This window comes from Gymnogyps californianus, chromosome 3 (genome assembly GCF_018139145.2).
Source record: "Gymnogyps californianus isolate 813 chromosome 3, ASM1813914v2, whole genome shotgun sequence".
Lineage (NCBI taxonomy): Eukaryota > Metazoa > Chordata > Aves > Accipitriformes > Cathartidae > Gymnogyps > Gymnogyps californianus.
Window position 1 is genome coordinate 67,632,451 of NC_059473.1, and position 21,909 is coordinate 67,654,359.

General features: G+C 41.2%; 1 protein-coding gene across 3 annotated transcripts in view; it reads left to right on the forward strand.

The window, feature by feature from the left end:
* Window positions 1-21,909, forward strand: part of PTPRK (protein tyrosine phosphatase receptor type K) — a 416,967-nt gene that overhangs the window by 86,548 nt on the left and 308,510 nt on the right. For all 3 annotated transcript variants that reach the window (XM_050893028.1, XM_050893026.1, XM_050893027.1), the window contains exon 2: window positions 4,461-4,583. In XM_050893028.1, the coding sequence (XP_050748985.1) occupies window positions 4,461-4,583 (123 nt within the window). The remainder of the gene's footprint in view (window positions 1-4,460; window positions 4,584-21,909) is intronic.

A 21,909-nucleotide genomic window follows, 5' to 3' on the forward strand; every position in this document is an offset into this window, starting at 1 on the left:
ATTTTAAGATTAAATTTAGGTTAATCTTAATGACCTTGTTATTTAGTGGAGCTTTAATTTCTTTTCTGAGAATTCAGTGTGGGATATTCATATCTTTCTTTTTATAATGAACATTTAAGATTCTTTATCTTTTATAAATGAAAATGGACATGTAGTCAGGAAATTTTTATGAGGCTAGCATGATTTATCACTTATCTTTTAGAAGGTTGTTGAAGAGGAATGTGTGAGAGTTCTAAGTGTGTTGAAGCTGAAGTTAATAATATAGTGAAGCTTATAGGAGAAGATAATGGAAAACAGTGAATTGTCGATTTGCTTGGTTTCTGTGGAACGTAAAAGTTTCCCAAATACTTTCTCAGCAACTGAACAAATTGGATTGACCCAAAATACAGTTAGCAGTTTGACAAAATAACCATCCAGACTTAAAATTCCTGTCTTCCTAGCTTAAAGTTCCAGCTGTTGATAGGGTGTTTGTTTGTGATGGACTACCTGATTTTTCTTTTTGTTAAATTGATCGTTGAGGCTGGCTTGACGGCTGCTGCCACCACCGCAGGTGTGACAAGTCATGGCTCTGGTTGGTGCTGCCCCTCAGCAGAGCATGCTGCTCATCCCCATCCAGCCCTTCTAGGCCATGTCCTGATGGCAGCATCCTTTGAAGGGAGGAGATGCTGCCTTGCGTGCCAGTCCCCAAGCCCAGATCAGGCTGTTGAGGTCGGACCAGTCTGGTGTATTGCTTTGATCGCTGCTGCTGCCACCTTTTTCTGAAGCATGATATTAGAAATCTAAGGTAAACGTGGATTTAGGTACTGCAAGGTCCAAGAGCATTTGAATGTCAGCGCTGTGTGCTTCCAGCCAGGAGATTGAGCAGAGGTGCACAAATCACTGTTTATGGCATGGCGTGTGTGTTGGTAGGTATGCACAAATTCCATTGGTGAGGTAGTATTGAAGATAAATTGGAGGTTATACATCAGCTGTAGCTAAAGGAACGTGGTGGTGATATGTAATGGGACAGTGGTTGGTAGTGAAGTACCTTTTTATTGAGTTTTGGGGGAAGTTACAAGTGGCTGAGCTGGAGACTACTAACTTGTCATTTGTAGGATATTAGCAGACTGTTGTCAAAATGTTAGGCAACAAATATGCATGTGTATTTGAATTCAGCTGCTGAACCTCACTGGAAGGTATGGAACATTCATCAAGCTGATCCACTTTCTTCCCTGAACAGTGCTGTTACGTTATCGTGGAGAGTGGCCCAGTAGCTGAGTTAGGCTGTTAACAAGTCCTGACTTACGGTGTACTTCTGTCAGATGTGGTTTTATGTTTGAGTGGTTAAAGATTGATTTAAAATGTATATAGTTTTGAACAAATGACTAGGAACAAAATATATCACTGCATGTTTCACCCACCATCTCTTCTTGTGTTTTCCACACAGCATGTTACACGAGGTTTGCTTCTTAGTACCCGGAGTTGCTGAAACAGCATGCAGGCAGTTGACTGTTAAAACAGAGAAGGGGAGATCCAAATTTGCTCATGTTTTAAGTCATAAGGAGCAGTCTGCAGGGGGGTTAAAACGCTTAGTCTGTCTCATTGTGTTATACTGGATAAATCACTACAGCTTTGACTTTTACATTACTTGCCCTGAAATGTCACAATTATGTTGGTAAGAGGAGGTGGTGTGCTCCATGAGAGGAAGCCATTGGTTTAAGCAGTTGTTACAGGGTGGATTTTGTAGTGGGTTGATAATCTGTCCTGATAAACTTTGTTCGTGTGTATGCGATAAATGGACATTTGCTTGTTCTGTGGATGCAGCTGTGATGTGCTCCGCACAAGGAGATTTGGATTGCTTGCTGTGTATTAACAGGTGCATTGTTATTGCTAATCAGAACCGTGATAACTAAAATTAATAGTGGGCACAAAGACGAGCAATTAAGGACATTCATCTTCCAAATGAGTCTACAAGATTCATTGGTAGTTTAAATTTATATACTGGGGGCACTTAAACCATTAAACAGGGTAATGGGTGCCCTGCAGGCATGTGCTTCAAAGCCATATGTCATTTTGGTGCTGGGACAGCAGTCAGTGATAACTTCCCTTTAAGGGAAACTGCTATTCATTTATCAATTAAATGTCAAAGGAAATGTACATTTTTGCTGTAGAGTGATCATAGCAGTGTATTGTAAGTTAAATCAAACCCCAAGATTTATGTTCTAAGCCTTTCTGCTTTTATCATGATAGATGTTAATTAGAAAAGTCTCTCGGTGGTAATAGGGCATTGGAGCTGGGACTTTTAAGGCATAAATGTTTCTTTCATGCACAAATATTTCTCTTCTTGTGCCTTGCAGTCTTTGACAGGGACTCTGATATAGTAACCAGCTTAGTACAGAGTATGAAATGTTGGGGCTTTTTTGTTGTTGATGCTGTGCTTATGTTGTCACAGGGTAACATTTGAGAAGGTTTTGCTAATGTGGAGCTGAATATTAAGTTTTAACGTTTTATGGTACAAGGATTTAGCAGAAATTTTGCTACAATGTAGAATTTTCTTTCTCTCCTAGTGTTGTCCTTGCCAGCCAAAACGCTGGTTAACAAATGGTTCTGGGAGTGCCCAGGAATGAGTATCTGGCAATGATTTTTAGTGAATTAGAATTAACTAAAACTTGTTTTTGTCATTTATTCAAAATGACAAATACTTAGGCAGAACTGTGGGAATTATTTGAGTTGTCTCTAACTGAAGATGAACATAATCTCAGTTTGGGACACACTCTAGATTTGCTGATGAAATTTATTAAAAGGGACTTCCCCTTCCCCAAACATGAACACTGTTTTTACAAACTCTCTGCCTCTTATGTGACATTTGAATAGTCCATTTTGGGTAGGTAAAAAATATTTTTATCCTCAATTTGGTGACATACATGCCCGTTCCTCCTTTCCTTATCCTCTGGCCTATCCTAGTTCCAGGCTGTGATACGTCTTGTACAGAGGGCAGAAATGAGCACAGGCTGTAGTTCTTCATGGTCCTCTATCTCCCCTTTCCCACCTCCAGCCCGTTTTCCTCTGGGGTGTAGTGTGGGCTGGTGAGAGCCTGGTAGGCATGGGAGGGTGTTCGTTGTTGATGCAGTGGCGGTGACTCATCTTACGGTGACACTAGAATTTGTCATAATAAGGGTTTTTCTTTTGTTCTTGGCACTTGCAGTACTTGTCCCATATTTTGTATTCAAAAAGTCAGACAATGAAGTCAACACAAATGCTGCTGTTATTCTAGAGGTGTCTTCTTAACAAGAGGCACTTTTGTTGTAACGACAGTTGTTAATTGGATTTATATGCCCTAACTACTGAGGACAGGGAGAAGAGGATGCATGAAATATCTCCCCTGATTTCCAAGAGTTGTTTATAATCTAATTCTTGAGTTCTTATATAACTTCTTTTCTGGATTAAAAAATACTGCCTAAATAAAGATGAATGCATTGTGTTTTTCACTCTCTCCTGGTCTTGCCTTTTATTTTTGAGCAGGAGGAGCAAACTCAAGGACTGTGGGCCATGAATGGAGATAACAGATGCTGCGGAGTTGTATGCGTCACTTCTGTATTTTCTTGCATTTACACTCTACTTTGTCTTTGACCAGGCTCTTTTGATTCTTTTATTTCTTCTTTCTCAAACCTTGATCTCTTTCTGTGATCATCGTGTTTTCTTCTTTCCTTTTCCCGGCCTACTTAATTGCCTTGAGTGAAGAACATAATAAAAAACTTAGTGAATGAAATAGGGCAGCCATTACTGTGTTACACAGGAATTTTTGGGTTCCCCCTCCCCCCCCATCTCTTACATTCCTCCCCTTCTTCTTTGTCCCTGTCACTTCTCCACACAACTTTTGTTGTAAGGTTTTTCTATCCGTTGTTTGTGTGACCCTGAAAAAGCGCCTTTAATTTGTGTTCTGTTATGCTAGATCAATTTAATAAAGCAAGATTATCCAATTCATTCTGCAGCAATTATTTCATTTCTAAGTAATTTTAATTATTTTGTCTGACTGTTTTTGTTTTGGGCACAGTATTTATTCTCATCGGTGTTTGGATACTTACGCTTTCAGTGCATCAGAGTTGTTGATTTACACCTTCAGTTTTTGAGCCTAGTCCATTATTTTCTGTTTCCCCCTTAGTTTAGATAGCGTGTTGCTTTTTGTCACGCAGACACTGGGCCAGGTTTCACTTGGGCTGAGTGACAGCCTGTGATCTCGTGCTCTGACAGAAGGTGCTCTTGGGGGAAATTGGTTGTGTAAAGCAGAGATGTTTTAAAAAAGAGAGGGGAACACTGATGGATGACCTGCTTGTGGGTTTTAGTTTTGCACAGGCAAGCCTGTGAACAGTGCCACAGGCTGCGTGGGCTCCGTAGTTATGGTGTTCCCAGGAGGAACACCTCTGCTTGACTCTTGGAAGAGCTCTGCTTTTAAATAAACTAATAATAAGTTTCTTCCCTAGGGGGATGTACGTTCGACGATGGTCCTGGACCCTGTGACTACCACCAAGACTTGTACGATGACTTCGACTGGGTACATGTCAGTGCTCAAGAGCCTCACTATTTGCCGCCTGAGATGCCTCAAGGTGAGAAATCCCACAGATACTGAAGGGATAAGTCTATTAAGAAGCTCAGAGCCTTACTGCATATGGCCTCAAGGCCGTACTCTGTGATCTCCACTTTAACCTTGATAATGGAGGTAATAAAAAGAAACAAAAATAATAAATATAACAGTCTTGGTAACTGAGAAACCTTCTTAGATCAAATCCCCCTTTAAAGTTGAGGGGCATATGGAAGGGAGAGAGGAAGCCATAACCTCTTCTTTATTCTGTGTGGAATTCCTGTTGACTCACAGTGAAAATCCGCACCTTGAACGACAGCTAATGTATCGATTGAGTTACTCAGGTATGCATTAGAAGGGATGGTGAAAAAAAGGATACGTGCAAAAACCCATACACTGATTCCTTCCCTCCCCCCAACCGCTCATCATCTGAAGGTAATCAGAAAAGCTTTGATTTATGGAAATATTGCTGTTGTTAATTACTATTTAGGACAGGTAATGAATAACTGAAGAGGTACAGCCTACATGACCTTGCCTGCTCACCTTTGATGAACAGCTTAATCGGTGCTTCCCAGACAGCATGATATGCTGAGAAAATGAAAGCATTTGAAATTCAGCGACATTTTCCAATTAATAATACATTAAGTAATTAATCATGCAGAGGAGGAAAAAAGGTCATGGCTATTTTATTTGTATCTAAAAGGTTTTGTGAAGTGAGGTACGTGTGGAGAAGGAGTGGGAAATGTTGCCACACAGAAGTAACCTAACCTCTGCATCATTCCTTCCCCTGCTTTTTATATATTGTTGTGCGTTATTAATGGTTGTTAGTGTATGTAATTTTACTTCTTAACTGCTAACTAGCTAGGTTACCCTGCTTTGGAGTCACTGATATGAGCAGCTGTTACCATGCCCCACATCTTACAAAACAGGTTAATTAAGCAAGTTCCACACTTCGTTTAATGGACTGCTTGGTGCTTCAAGTTTGCATAGGGAAGAGTAAATTTAAGCCCTGAAGCCTCGGCATTCGTGATGGTATTCTCAGACCTCAAGCACACCTTGTATAGGAAGAACAGCAATCTGAGGAATTGTATTTTGAATGAATCTAAATGACAAGATAACTTCTTCTTGCTTCTCCCAAATAACATACCTGTCATCCTTAGACAGTTTTCAGAGTTGAATGACACAGTGCTCTCTGACTTTGGCACCTGATTTCTGTTCAGTTCTGCTACAGACCCTTTTCCTCTGAGTGTAGCACGTGAACTCTTCTGGAGGAAGTTCTTTTTCACATCTGTATGTGAAACTGTGGCTGCTCAATAAAATCTAGCAGAATAAAGGAAAGTTTCAGAGATAGTCCAAAACAGATACAGAAGAAGCTCTGATTGTTATTTTTTTTCCTTCCTCTGGTTAGAATTCTAGACTTCTTGGACCACTGTTTAAAAGCTTGATGTTTGGTAATTGAGATCCAGACTAAAAGTGAGCAGTCTGATCTGATGAGCTGCCCTTAAGAAGTTCACAGTCTTCAGATTCTGAAGATCTATGCTGTATCTAAATACTTAAGCTCTTTTGTGTTTGAAATAGCGTGATTTTAAATTAACTCTAAGAACCTAACACAGTTCTAAAAGGAGCACTGAATTCTTCCGGTGAGTCTGCAGGAAGTGGAGCAGCAAGAGGTTCAGGCAAAAGCAGAAGGGAAATAACTGTGTGCAGTCATCTGCCGTGCAGTTTTTTAACATTGTTGACCCTGCCTGATTACTGTTGAAACTGTAGGTTAGAAAGCAGTCCACTGCTCATGAAGAAGTTATCCAAGTAGAATAAGATGTGGTAATGAAGGTATAGGTAAAATTAAACTGCTGCTGTTTTCACTTTGAAAAATGCTGGGTTTTCTAACCTGTAGAAGCCAAGGATCTCCTAGGGACCAGAGTCAGCCCACTTTTTCCTGCTCAGTCAGAGAATGAGAGGAGAGAAGGGACACTCAGAAAAACTGAGCAGCACAGAAACTGAAGTGCTAGGATAGAGATTGTTGTTTCTACATCTCTTCTTCTCAGGCTTTATAATCCTTCAGCTAGGCACAAAGCTCCTTAATGCACACGTTGACATCCTCTCCATGGACACCTGTTGTAGTGTTTGGAGCCCTTGTCTCTTACATATCTCTGGAATCCAATATAGTGTCCTGGCCTTGGCCTCGGTATTCCAGTACAGTTTTGTCTCAGAAGGAGCACTGTTTTACCAGTATGTTGAAAAGATAATACCCTTACGCTGAGTATGTGGCTTTCAGGGCTCTAACTTTACCAGATTCGCCCAGAACCATTGTAGTCATAAAGGATTGTACTCAATCTTCAAATGTCAATTTTTAGTCTTCAGTAGATTCAGAAAGTCTTATTTAAAAAAAAAAAAAAATAGAAAAGGACATGTAAAAAATAGGAAACGGGTAAAATTTGACAATTGACTTCACGTTTTACTTGATTCCAGGGAGAGGTTTAGCTCAATGTTGTGCTTTGGAGAAGGGTAAATCATGGGAAATTTGAGACCTAATGGCACATGCTTTGGAGTGCTATGAAAATGTGAAAACTTGTCCTAATGGAAAGCATTTTGCAGGTATACCAATAGTAAACACTGTTGGTAAGGCAAGTGTAATTACCTCTGAGTAATTAATGCAAATTCAGAATTTTTTTATACTGACCTACATTGTATTTCTCAGATTATGAGCAGAGACAAAAGCCACTTATCTTCTGTTATGGGAAAAATAAATGCAGTACATAATGATTAATTTCAAAATAAAGTGAACACTTAGAGCAGGTGCTTGTGTACAGCTTTAAATACCAACTTGTAAATTGTTTGAACTGCAGCTTACATGATAAAACCTTTGGATTACTTATTAAAACCTTGGAGAACACCTGATGTCCAACATTAGGTTTCTAAGAGCATATAAAAGCAACTGTGCTAGATCAGGCTAATGGTCTGCTAGTTTTGAGAGTAGCCATTAGCAGTTGCCTAGGGAAGAATGCAGAGGTAGGACAAATGAGTGGTGATCGTGCCCTGAATGCTCTCCCAGTTTCCAGCTGTCTGGCATTTAGGAATTTCCTCAACTAGAAGCGATCTTTATTTGTGATGTTCTCACTGAATTCATGTTTTTGCCCTGTTAGCTTTGTCTTACTGTGTGTGGGCTCCTTGAAGCCTTCTAGTATCTGCTGTGTCCTATAACAGAGTGCCAGCTTTTGTTACAAATCATGGGAAGATGCAGCTCTTCCAACACATGTTGGCCTCTTTGTACAGGAAGTGAGCAAAGCTGATTCCTAATCACCTTCTTCAACCCATTCAGTTTTTTTAAGTACCTTTTAAATAAAATACACACCCTTCTCCTGACATCGTTCTAGGTTGAATGGTCCAAGACTATTGAGTGGTTCCTTATGTAAAAATGATTCCACAACTGGATTTGCATTTTGTGTGAGGCAAGGTTGGTAACCAAGTGTTAAATTTTTGTAGACATAGCGACAAAAATGAAGTCAAAGTATTTACCTGATAGTCTTTGTACCTCTGAAGAAAGACATCCTCTATATGTTGAAGCAAACCCTTTAGAGCATGCGGTATGTTTTCAGGTGTATGATTTTTATACATTATACTATACAGGATAGAAATTAGAGAATTCTATTAAGATGAAATCCAATTTTGGCTATGGATTTTTTCCAGTTATTTTAGGGGACTATTCATTGTGTGTGGATAACGTCATTTTGCAGAAGACAAAGTAAATAATAGTGCTTTCTTATATCACTGGGGATGTGCAAAGCGGTGATTTTATCCATATTAATAATACATTTACTGATGTTTTTACCCGTAGATAGAGAAGATAGTTTATTTACCCTGTTTGATTTGCCTGTTAAAAGCAGCATTATTCTGAGGCTACACAGGGTCAGGGCATGAGAGCCTGTAATGGGCTGTGTGATGGGGAGACACTTAATGAAGGGCTTTTTTAATGTAAGGGCTATTACCCTCCTGGATACAAATGCAGTTTGAAGAATGTCTAAATTATAGTGGACAATAGTGATGTGCTGAGATGGACATCTTGTTTCTGATCTCTCAGATGGATAATGTGCCCGGATTGGATGTGTGCTAATTTTTTTTAATTGGTTTTCTAGAAATCTGAGGAAAATAAATTAACAGTAGCAGGGGACTTCCTTAGTTGCACTTGTCATCTAGCATGACTAAAGGAGAACAGATTAAATCTCTAAAGAAGTTCCTTAGTATTAGAGTGTGTTTTGCAAATGTAAACTTTATTTTTTACAGTGAAGAGTATTGCAGAAATGATTTTTTTGCTTTGCAGAAATTACATATGGCCTTACATGTTGCCCCACTTTAAAGGATAAAACTAAATTTGCTGCTCTGAAAAAAGGAAAAGAAACGCAACAGTCCTGAAAAGTAAAACATTACATATTCTGATTTAGGCTGATGTTTTGGGGTCCCTGATGGAAGACTGCACAGTTATTTCAGAATGGAGAACATACATGGTGACAGGCAATGAACATGGGAGGAAGTGTGTTGACAAGTAATCTTAGGCCACACTTTCATGGTAATTTCTTCTTTATATATGGGTTTTATGCAGAATGTCTCTGGCTGCTCATTCCCGTGTCCTGTCATTCCCGGAGGCATTCTCGCGTTGCTGCCTCTTCTCAGTTGCTCTGATGTGCATGTGGTTGTGAACTGGTGTGGATTGAAAATAATAACCTGGGGGGGGGGGGGGGGAAGTGTGTAGCATGGGTCAGTTCGTTAACCCAGTTCTTTGTGCAGCTGTAAAAAGAGTTATTATGCTGGTGCAGCTGATGAGGACCATGGGAGCCGGTGGCGTGGGTGGGTACAGGGTTTGTATAAACCTTCTGGGGCACCTGAAAGAAATATGAAAATTACACCCTTAGATTTGCGTGCAACTTTAATTTTCCTGTACAAATAGCGTTGAGTATTTGTTGCGATCTGGAAGGTCAGTTGTGTGCTATTTAAGTTCTGCCTTGTACAGAAAGGAAATAGCTTTTGTGTCACCTGCGTGACCCAAAATGAATTTCAGCACAGGACCAATGTAAGTGTTTATGAAGTGTATAAATGAGAGAGGGGAGCCAGAAGGTCATGAAATTTGTATTTTAATATAGATCTCATATGCGTGTGGCTCAGGAAAGAAAGCTGTAATGTAGAGGTCATATAGATGAGACTTTTGGCCTTTTACTTCACTTAAACCTGAATTTTTCTCCTGTAGAAATGAAACCACCTACCCATGAATACATATAAATTATGTGGATATGTATGTGGGTACAGTCAGACGAAAGTTAACTGGGAAGCACTATCTGGTGAAAGCTGGGTGTTTCTTGAGTCATTGGAAAGGTGAGAGCTGAGCGAGCAGCAGGTGAACCCTCACCACGTCCTGGGTTACTGAGCTCTTCCACAGAGACGCTGCTCCACACATGATGCACCAGCTTACTGTTTTTGCACTACAGAAGGGTGAAGTTCAAACAGAATGCTTTCTGGGTCTCTATCATGGTTTAACCCCAGCTACTAGGAAGAAAATTAACTCTATCCCAGCCGAAACCAGGACGGTCTCTTTATTTTAATAGACAGACTAACAAAGTTTACCAGTCAGCTGAGCAGTTGAGAACTGACTTTTCAAGGTTTTGCTGCTGTATGGCTCGCATGGCCAGTGTAAAGGTAATAGATCAGAGAAACTGTGCGCAAGGGAATTTATTGACAATATATTGACTATGTTTGTTTTTCTTCCGTACATACTTAAGTCTTCATATGCTCCTTGGCCCCAAAAGTTAACTGATACTTGTTTCCTGTTTAATTTGTCAATATACTACAGAGCTGAATTTATTTGAAGTACTTCCTTGATCAGAAAAGCGTATTTTACTGCTTTTGTTATTCAGTAAGCGTTGTGGTTGGTTTCTTGTCTGTATTATTTGTTAGTAGCATCTTTAGCAGAAAGAAGCCTACCTTGTTAGTGCAGTGCAATTAATGTCTAGCTAAAGAACACCTGTAAACATCCTGATCCTATTTGGCTCGCTCACTACAGTGCACTAATCAATCTATTGACTAATTCCAAGGATTCCCTGTTGTTCTCAAGCACACTTCACGTGGTATGAAGTGAAGAGGGGTTCAGGGAAGGCTTTATAGACAATGCACAGTGTAGCAGTGCTTTTGTACATTCAGATAAGCCATGTTTTTATCAGGAAATTTAGGCACGGGGTTAGTAAAAGTAAGGTTTTTGTAGTAATAGGAATGACTTTCACATATGAGTAACATCTATGTGTTGGTTTTTCATTCATTGACACAGATGGATTTATTCTGTTTCATTTGAGTGGTGAAAGACAGAAGACTTAAAAAAGATTAATTGCTGTATTTGTACAACATATACTTCACCTTCAAGGCCAGCTGCTATACCTGCTTATGTGGAGTGATATTCGGTTGGTTGTGCTTTTTTTTTGTTAAAGTTATAATATTATTTTGTTCAGCCATACCTCTTCCATGCAATATGGATTTCCAAAAAGCTCATTTGTTGTTGAATAGCTTATCTTTTTACTGACTTGTATGTGTCAAATGAGTGTATTTTACTGATATTGGTTACGTTTCAGAAAATCTGTCATTGTTCTTTTGAGTATAATGTAACCAAACTCCAGTGGAAGCTGTATAAAATGCTGCCTTCTGAGAAACTGTTCCTTTTCTTTCTTCGTTTTTTTCTTTTTTTCTTAGTTCAGTACTTGAAGTGTATTAGTTTATTACTCTGAATCTGGAGTAATAAATTAAAGCAAGGTGAGAAATCTGTTTGCTATAGATAGAGTTCCGAAGCAGTAGGTTAATCTTGGGCAAATCCACCTTTACCATGCTGGTACCATCAGAGCATTCATAATAGTATTCTTGCTTGTGATGTAGCCTTCTATTGCGTGCTGCAGTTTTCTAGCTTCCAATACCTGTATCACGAGATATTCAAATGGTATTGGCCATCACTGCAGCACTGTCAGGGTGGTGGGGGGAGAAATGACCAGTTCTTGTCAGCTCTTACCACTGTTAGTCAGGAGCCTGGGCTGTAAGTGGAAGTGTTTTGTTGCTTATATGAAGTCAGCTGCTGCTTGGGGAACTCTGATTGTCAGTAAGAGGCATTACCTGAAGCTGCTATTTTGGTAGCATTGTGAAGGGTGAACAAAAAGCAAAATGTTGCTATGCTAGCCTTTCAGAGTTGCAGGGAAAACAGGGTTTGAATAGCACCTTGGTAGCCTGAAGGTGTTCCAGATTATTTGAGGCATTTAGTGTTCAGAGTGTGCAAGGCTGGAAGTCCGAAGCACAACTGAGGAGTAGTGCTTGTTTGATTTCTCGCTGCTTCCCTGCATGGAGAGGAGCAAGCCAGCTCTGCCTTTGAGTACTGTATCTGCCTGTTGTACCATTGTCCTACCATCATTTTCACTCTCAGCCTGCTTTTGTGTGTACATATATATATATATTTTTTTTTTTTTTTTTCCCTCCTGGAGATAACAACAGTTTGCCTTGCCTTCAAGTTTTCTGGCTATCTTGGAGGGTAGTGGAGGGCCAGACCTGAGCTAACATACTGCTGCTTCTCATGTGGCTTCGTTTGGCTCAGAGCATGAGCACAGCTCGCACGCTCCTGCCCACAGAGCGTGGCATGGGGTCAGTACATCTGGTGACTTTGTACTCTCTGTTTGGCTCCCTTTGGCTGGACCCTTTCACAGAAAAGATAAAAAGCGGACAACTAGTGTATGTGAACTTATGTTTACATGGCCGCTTCAATTTGCTGTAAGTGTAGGTGGCCTCCTCCCTTCCCTTCTCTTCCCTTCCTTCTGCATGTTTCTGGCTGCTCCTTTTTAGCTTTGACATTTCTGTAGGTTGCCCTGACTGGAAGCCTTATTGCTCTGCTTTCCACTCCCACTCACCTGTGTGCAATTTTTAGCAGTCCAATGAATGCCAGATTCAAGCAACAATATAACTACAGGCTGTCCTGTAGAAGATGTAGAAGCAGCCAGGTTAGAAGTAGGGGGGGGAAAGTAAATAATTTTACTACTTAGAAGAGGGAAAATAAAAACAGGGCTTGGGAACTATTTGGGAGAGGGAGTGAAGGAAAAACACCATGGTGTGTGAAAAAGAATGGTGTTCAGACAAGACAGAAAAAAGCCCTGTAATAGAATGAGTAATGTACAGTGGTTGCTAATGCAGATTATTATTTCTGAAGTAGTAAGCTTCAGAAATACCATGTATTTCTGCTGTCAAGGTGCTGTGGTAACCCTTTGTGCATGGGTACCTCACAATCTGAGGGACGATCTCCCCTTCCACGTGCTAACTTCTCACTTTTGTCACATCAGAGACGAAGCCTCTTAGTAGTGAAAGTGAAGCTGTGAGATACTTTGAATTCACTGCAGAGTAAGGGCATTCCCAATCCCACTTTTAATACAGGACCTATTATGCACCTGGAAACTAATATCTGAATTACCTACCTATCTATAACCTGAGCAATGACAACCCTAACAACAGAAGAAGCAACGCCTGTAAAAACAAACAAAAAACCTTAAAGTAAGATGAGGTGAAATTCAGTAAGCTGCATAATAGCAGGAAACCAAAGGGAAGCGATGCTTTCCTCCACATTTTTTCGTGTACAGTGCCTGAAATTTTCCTGTCTGCTTAAATATTGATTTCTGAGCTCTAACCCTTTTGCTGCTCAGTATGTAATTTATGTTCCCTTGTGCTTTTGCTGCAAGTCCATGCTGATGCAGCCAGTCATTGATGTTTGCTAATAGTGACTAAAGCTGCGGTAATAATAAAACTATGTTATTTTACAGAACAGATTTTGAGTCAACTGAGAAGATTCAAACGTTTTTCTTAGGTTGTGGTGAACTAATAAAACAACTGTATTCAGAAAACAGTAAGATTTTTGATTTGGGTATTTCTATCATTACTTGTATGGGTACTTGTTTAAATTGCTGTTATCAAGCTAATTATGATCAGTAAGGCTTGTGGGTTGGGTTTTTTTTCCTTTCCCTTTCCCCCCTTTCCCTTTCCCCTTTCCCTTTCCCTTTCCTTTCCCTTCCCTTTCCCTTCCCTTTCCCTTTCCCTTTCCCCCCTTTCCCTTTCCCCCCTTTCCCCCCTTCCCTTCCCTTTCCCTCCCTTTCCCTTTCCCTTTCCCTCCCTTTCCCTTTCCCTTTCCCTTTCCCTTTCCCTTTTTTTTTCCCCCCTCTCCATCCTTGCTGGGATTATTTTGTTCCCTTTCCCACCTTTCTATATAGAGATACTTTGAAAAGACAAATCCGTCGTGTGGGGGGTCACACAAACCTCATTTACAAGTATGTAGGCTGTGAAGAGGCAATTGCTTAGGTGGATATATTAGAGAAGGAGCAGGTTTATGTCAGGTATGGGAACAGATTCAGTTGTGTTGCTTTGCCTCATATGTGATGTTTGTGTCTGTTTCTGAATCTTGCTTAATCATTAGCATGGGTAATGTTGCTGCCACAGATACAGCGACATCCAAAGCTGTCTTCCTTTCTTCCCATCTCCTCCTGGACTTGAAAGCGTAACCTCCTTTAAATATGTTTTAGTGTAGATTTTAGAATATTATTCAGAAATTAAATCCATGAAGAACTTGACCCACTAGAAAAAAATATTACTTTTAAAATGTAGTGCATTTTTTCATTCCAAAATGTGTTGCTTCTGTCCAAAGGTGGGTGGATTTTAATCAGATTTAAACTGTAGTTAAAATTAGCAAGCAAGACAACTTGAATTAGATCATACATTTTTAACTTTGATTTGCATTTTACATAGTGTCTATTTTAGAGAAGGAAAATAAAAAAGTAATTTTTTTTTTTCCCTTGTACCCTTCCTCTTAAAGGACTCTTGTCTCCTTCAATAAGCCATTCACCAGAGCTGTCAGCCACGTCACAGGCTCAGATGGCCTAGCTATCAAAAGTTACATGGTCCTCTGGTGGAGGCAACATATGTGTTTTATAATACTTGGTAAGAAGTTGAGTTTTCCTGGAGGTGTTTGAAACCCCAAACTCCTCCTTTCTTGAGGAGGTACAAGTGGGAGTACGTATTGTAGGGAGGGCCAGCACTTGTGTCTATCCAAAGGGAGATGATGGGTGTTCTACAGGGCAGCCTGTGTGTGATTTGGGAAGGGAAATGCACCTCTTCCCATCCCCTCTTTTCAGTTCATATACTTGCAGTGTCAGTTTGGTTTACTCCCACTTCCTGCAAGAGCTTGAGCCCTCTTCATTATCAACACAGCACACGTGCTGGTTTCTTCAGGGCCTGTTGCTGGAGCAAGCCATCGAGTTTCTTCCAAAAAGAAACCTGGGTCTAGGTGCTGAGAACTTTGGATATTTAAGTAGTGGCCACATTGCCTCAAGTTTACTGCTTCCCAAATAGGGCAGTCTTCTAATGCTATTGCAGCTGTGCTTGTGTCCCAAAGTGTCCCCTCATGTCCTGCAGTTTACGACGCACGTGCTGCACCTGAGGCGTTATGCTATGAATACATCTCTTGGGTGGACGCAGAATGTCCCTTTTGCTATTTCTGATAGTGTGAACTGAAGAAAAAATGTCACGTGGACAGCGGTTGTCAGCAGGGCTCCAGAGGAGAGCTGGGCTAGGTATGATGAGGCGTAGGTGTGAGCCAGGTATGAGCCTGTCCTCTCCAGAGGGTGATGAACCTGGCCTACATGGACAAAGCCAGCTGTCACCAGTTAGCTCGGAAGCTAAGGTTCATTCCCCCTGCCATCCACAACAGCAGGATAGACACAGTGATACTCTACCCAGGTCAAGTTATCGAAGTATAAGCAGAAAGAACAGAGGTTTCTAGTAGGTCTTGAAATAGATTGCTTGTAGCAGAGTCTGTGCATGAGTGGAAAAGTATACAGAAGACAAGTATCCTACCAGACAGCTATGAAAACGCCAGTCTACTTTTTCACTGAACATTTTACACATGTCCTACCAGACCTGAAAAAAAAATGCCTGGTATCAGGACCCTACTTTGTCAGAGGAGATGTAATTAAGAAATACTCTGGACTAATAAAAGCACAAGGGCGGGATTCCTTTCCTTTTTTCTATTTTCTTTTCTTTGGTGCACTTTTGGTTTTGCTCTTTATTTCATGAAGGGAAGATGCATTTGGCTCTTATTTTGTTTCAGAGGAAATAGCTTTTAAAGCTCTCGGTCTATTCTACAGTATAATCACAGCTTCAAAAAAAAAAATGGATAAAAGTGCAGAACTTACAGGTACACTTACAATGTACAGTGCTGGACTATCCAGAGATACTCCAGCTAACCTTGTGTTCCTGAGGTAGGAGAAATGGCCCAGCTCTCCACCTGTTATTGAGTTACCTTGGTTGTATGCTGCACTGGGGCAGCTGTTACTGGTTCAGGGACATGTGTATTGCACAGCGCTGGGAAGACGTGCTTGTGTTCATGCCCCTAATATATTGTGGAATCATGTATGCACCAAAATGGTGATTACCAAGGGATTCACGAGTACTTTGTCAATGCTTCAGTATTTTGTGGTTTAAAAAAAACCCACAAAAACACCCAAATAAAAACTTCCTCCTCTTCTTTTGTCTTTCTAAAGAGCAACTGTCAGGATGTAACAGCTATTTACTCTATATTGGGTCAAACCAAACTCCCTTGAGGAAGAAAACCTAGCCATGTATAAATACAAATCAGACATACCATACTATTTTAGAGAAAGTGAACAAACAGTATGAACTAACCATTTCTCTTGTGCATTTGGTTTCTCTTAACTAATTCCCATGAATGAGGGATCAGCAAGCACGTGGCGTTCAAACAGAAGAAACTGTTGTCATTGATTTTTCCTCTTCGGTATAGCTGACATCTACTAACCCAGCCTTTACCTTCCGTCGGCTTCTCCCACTATGTGTGTGTTTGTGCCAAGCTTATGGATCGCCTTGATATCTCTGAACTTGTGGACTTTCTTAAAAGAAATAAAGAAAACATGCAGCTGAGTGACATCTGCAGTGTCAGTAGCGAGTGTCCCTTGTGCAGGCAGTAGAGATGGCTTCCCGTGCTCTTTGTACCTGTTGCTTACAGTGACTTGGGAGCAGGTTGCTTTGGCTCCAGGTTTTTTAGGTGGGCTCTTACCATTTTCCTCCTGACTGGCAGTAACAGCTCTGCTTTCTAATTAGACTGCAGTTGCACGTAGATATTAAGCCAATATAAATTTCCAAGTAGGCTGCAGCTTCACAGGTCACAGTGAGCCAGCCTGATACCTTACTGTTGAGTAATGGGATTATTCTGCTCCTCTTTACTCCCTCTCCTCCCTTGTCTTCATGCTTCAGCTAGCTTCCCTAGCTAGCTTTACTCATCAGAGCTTACTGAGAGCTGATATAACTCATTATCCCAGAGAAAATGTTGTTGTTGTTTTTCTGGATTCGGCTGGCTTAGTGAATTGAGTTGACTCATGGAAAGGTCTGACAAGCATCAGAGCCAGCAGCACAAGGGAACGAAGGAGCTGGAGGGAGGAGAGGCATAAAAATGAGAGGAGAGGCAGGCAGGGAGTTGTTAGGTCATGCCACCTGTAAGCTGTAAACAGCAGCTTGTATTTTGAGTTTCATGATAAATATAATCTGATTTCCACCCTGTTAGCCCCAAGTTTTTCATTGCGTGGTCCTGCCAATGCCCTTGTGTGAAACCAAGAGATGAGTCCGTTCATCTTGTGAGTCAGACAGTGGATATATGCATTTGTGTTTAAGTGCCCTCTCCAAATGTGGAGAATCATGTAAGTAGCTTCTTTGGAGGTTTCAGTCAGGTATATAGTCCAGACTTTTTGAGTGTATTGATAGCACATTGTTGCAAAACTTCATTAAGTGTATAAGGAAGATGAGGTTTTCACCAATTAAAAAGTGATGGTTACCTAGGAGCAGGTAACCGCACAGAGAGAACTGCTGCATCAAGCAAATGCAGCCTACTCAATAAAGAGGTCGGTGTACCATAGCTTAAAGCAATAATGGGCAAAAGTGTACACGGAACTTTAGACAAAAAAAATCAGATTATTTCCTCTAGAATAAATAAATTTTGCAATCTGATCAGCTGATCTAGTATGAAAAGAAAAAAACCTCCTTAAAATTACCACGTAAATTTACTTGCATTTGTATAAAATTCATGTTACTTATACACAATTTAATTTACATATATAATTTATATTTATATAAACTTATATTCATGTAATATTCATGTAGACTTTATATAAAGATTTTGATTAAGGAGGGTGAAAGAAGCAAAGCTACAAAACAGTACATAGCTTATGGGTAAGGATCAGAGGATAAATCAGCACAGGTGATACTGCAGAGAGTGTCTGCCATCTCAGCCTATCAAGAGCAGGAGATAGATGAAGCCCTCTTTGTGCAGCTGGTGAAAGCCTCACAGTCACAGACTCTGAGAGGTGCTACATTCACAAACACAGAAGAACTGTTGGAGTATGGTTGAGGGCAACCTCAGCTGAAATGACCATGAGACTTGAGTTTAAGATCTTGAGAGGAGTCACCAAGACAAACAGCAGAATTACAACCTTAGAACTTTTGAAGAGCAGATTTTGACCTGTTCAGGGACTTGCTTGGCAGGATCCCATCAGGAGGTGCCCTGAAGGGCAGAGGGGCCCAGAAGAGCTGGTTGATCAAGGACAGCCTCTCAGAGCACAGGGATGGACTGTTGCCTGGTGCAGAGAGTTGAGCAGGCATGGATGGCAGAAAGCCATCATGGATGAACATGGTGATCCTGCCTTAGCCCGAGCACAAAAAGAGAGTGCACAGAGACCGAAGCAGGGCAGGCTACTTGGGAGGATACGGAGGCATTGCCTGCTTAGGTAGGGATGGAGTCAGGAAAGCCAAAGCTCATCTGGAATTGAAGCTAGCAAGGGAGGTGGAGGACAACATGAAAGGTTTCCTCCATAAGTATGCTGGCAGCAAGAGGGAGGCCAAGGAGAGTGTGGGCCCATTGCCTAGTGAGATTGGGGACCTAGTGACAAGGGAAAAGTGGATGTACTTGATGCCTTCTTTCCATCATTTTTCACAGGTAAGGCTTATCCCCAAACCTGGCAGAGTCTGTGGGAGTGAGGCCATACCTGCAGGAGGTGAGGACAGAGTTAGGGATCACTTAACATGCACAAGTCTGTGGGACCAGCTGGGAAGCATCCAAGAGGTGGCTGATGTCATTGCAAGGCTGCTCTTTGTTATCTTCAAAAGGTCATGGCATTTGGGGGAGGCTTCTCAGGACTGGAAAAAGGCAGTATCACACCCATCCTTGAGGTGGATGAGAAAAAGGATACAGGGAACTACAGGGTGGTCTGCAGCCTTCCCCTGGGAAGATGACGGAGCAGATCATTATAGCAACAGTTTCCAAACATATGAAGGACAAGAAAGGCATTGGTGGGAGCAGCCAACATGGGTTCAAAAAGGGCAAATCATACCTGCACAGCCTCACTGCTTTCTGTGATGTGAAATGGACAAGGAAAAGATAGTAAATGTTGTATACCTTGGCTTTAGCTAGGCCTTTGATACAGTCTCTCATAGTTTACTTATCACTGAACTGGTGAGATATGGGCTCTGCAAGTAGATGGTAAGTGGAAAATTGGCTGGACTCCCAGACTGAAAGTTGTGATCAGGGGTGCAAAGTCCTGCTGGTGATCAGTTTAATGTCTTCAGTATGCTGGAGAGCAGGGCTGTATTCGGAGGGTCATGGACAGGTTGCAGAAACAACAGGTTGCAGAAATGGGCTGACAGGAACTTCATGAAGTTTAACAAAGGGAGATGGAAAGTCCTGACCCTGGGGAGGAGGAGCAACCTCATGCACCAGCACGTGCTGGGGCCAGCTAGCTGGAAAGCAGCTTTGCAGAATCTGGGAGTCATGGTGGGCCATAAGCCAGCAATGCATCTTTGCAATAAAGGTGGCTGACAGCCTCTTGGGCTGCAGTACGCAGCAGGTGATCCTTCCGCTCTGCTCAGCACTAGTGAGACACATCTGGAGTGCTGTGTCTGGTTCTGGGCCTCCCCAGTACGAGAGAGACATGGACAAACTGGAAGGAGTCCAGCAAAGGGCTACCAAGCTGGTCAGGGACTGGAGCACAGGACATCCAAGGAGAGGCTGAGAGAGGTGGGCCTCTTCAGCCTGGAGAAGAGAAAGCTCAAGGGAAACCTTGTTTGTTGTCTAGAACTGCCAGATTGGAAGATACGGAAAAAGTGGAGCCATATCTTTTCTCATGGTGATGGGATGAGGGGCAGTGGATGTGAGTTGGAATATGGGAAATTCTGGTTAGATATCAGGAAACATTTTTTACCATCAGAGTGGTCAAATACTGGAGCAGGTGCCTAGAGAGAGTGTGGGAATCTTCATCCTTGGTGTTAAAGACCTGATAGGCCTGCTGTGTAGTTTAGCCTGATTTGAGCAGTGGGTTGAACTAGAAAGACCTCCAAAGGTCTCTTCTGACCTGGACCACTCTGTGACTCCACGAAAGCAGGTATATGAGGATGCTGATTAAGAATGAATGTAAATCAATGATTAAAAAATTAATATGATGAAAATTAAACAGGAAAAATAGACTAGCGAGTTGAACAAAATAGAAGGAAAATGATGTGGGTTTCTGCCTGCTGCAAATCAATACTAGGCAATGGTAGTACAGATCTGAACGAGTTGAGAATTCTGCTCAGGAATAGGCAGGGTGCAACACTCCTTACTCAGGTAATAACATACCTTCTTCTCCCACTGGTAATTGGGATATCAGATGGCAACTGCTGAAAAGTAAATACATGTTAAATCTGTAGGATGGTATAATTTGCATGCAGTACCCTTTGAATCAAACCCTTGATTCAAGACTTTTCCAGGCTATTGATACTAATTTTTTAAGATGAGCTAGATTTTTTTAAAAAAAGACTACAGATTATTCCAAGTTTTTGTGCTTTTCTTTTTTAAATCTGATTGTGAGCTTGTTGATGTGATGTTGTCATTGTATGAGCTAGGATTTTTTTGAAGACTAAAAATGAAGCAAAACTTCTGGTGCCATTTAAAATAATCTGCTTGGGAGGCAGTTGATATGATATTGTCAGCAGAGCAGTATCATGGGATGAATGAGGCTTAAAGGTGGTAGCATAAGTAGAATTTTTAATTTTTCTTTATGAAGGTCATGTTTTATTCACAGAGTATTCTTTGTTTTGGTACCTGTGTTCAGTCAGCTATTTATGACTAAGTGTATTTGTGGGACTGCAGCTTGAAAAGCAATGACTGAAAAGATCTCGGGGGTCACAGGCAATCTTACAGCCATGTACAGATGTAAGTACAGTTGGAGTATAAATTGTTGGTGAGCAGATGCAATTGCATCTGCAGTAAGTGTTTGCCCTTGTGATATTGTCCATTTCAAAACCAGATGCTGACAAATGGGAAAGAACAGAGAACAGAGCAGCGAGCAAGGTTAAGGATTCAGAAAGTGCCTCTCGGTGAGACTGAAGAGTGACGGTCTCTTCAGTTGATCTGAAAGAAATTTCAGCTCCTGTGAGGATGGCCAGAAAGTGGCTGCATGAGGAAGAGGTTTAATTGTTGATAGCTATTTAACCCAGCCAACAAAGACATAGTAGTATGTAGCTATTGTAAGCAGAAGTGATATAAATTCTCCTCAGCCCTATTTTAAATATTTCTTTCCCCAGTGAGAGAAGTTAACAACAAAACAATTTTGGTTAGTTCAGATTTTTTTGTTGCTTGTTTTGTCAATTCTTAGTTTTCAGTGACTCTAATTGGCCTACTTCAGATCTTGGTTTTGTAACTTCTGTATGTATTTATTAGTTTCCACATGTGCAATCTGAAAACAGAACTATCTGTTCAGTCTGAAGTGGAGAAGTGATTGCATGGATGTGTGCTATGAAGGTGCAAAATGAGCAACGAGCTGGAATGCAAAACCCTGAAGGCAGATAGGCCTGTCCTTGTCTGTCTTGGGGAGAATTTAGTTTATTCAGTTTCCAGGAAGTTGCTTGGTGGAAAGATTTATATATATATATATATTTTTTTTTTTTTTTCCCCACCCCCCCAGAGTGTGGCAGCGTTTTAAAGTCTGTACCATGGATGTCCAAAACTTTCAGATTTGCAAGTTGGGGAATTGTGGTGTAGCCAAGAGTTCAGCACCATCTCCTTAGGCGAGGATCACCCCTCACCAGCCCAGTACTCCTCCACTCTGCCAGCCTGTCCCTCCCATCTCCTAAAATCATCCACCCCCTTTGTATTCCTTCCCCACTTCACTGAGACAGGTTCCCTTTGCTCCAAGCCTCATTCAGGTTTGAGATCTCAGGGGATTCCCCCACCTGCTCAGTCACGTGCACCAGCAAGCAGGTTCCTG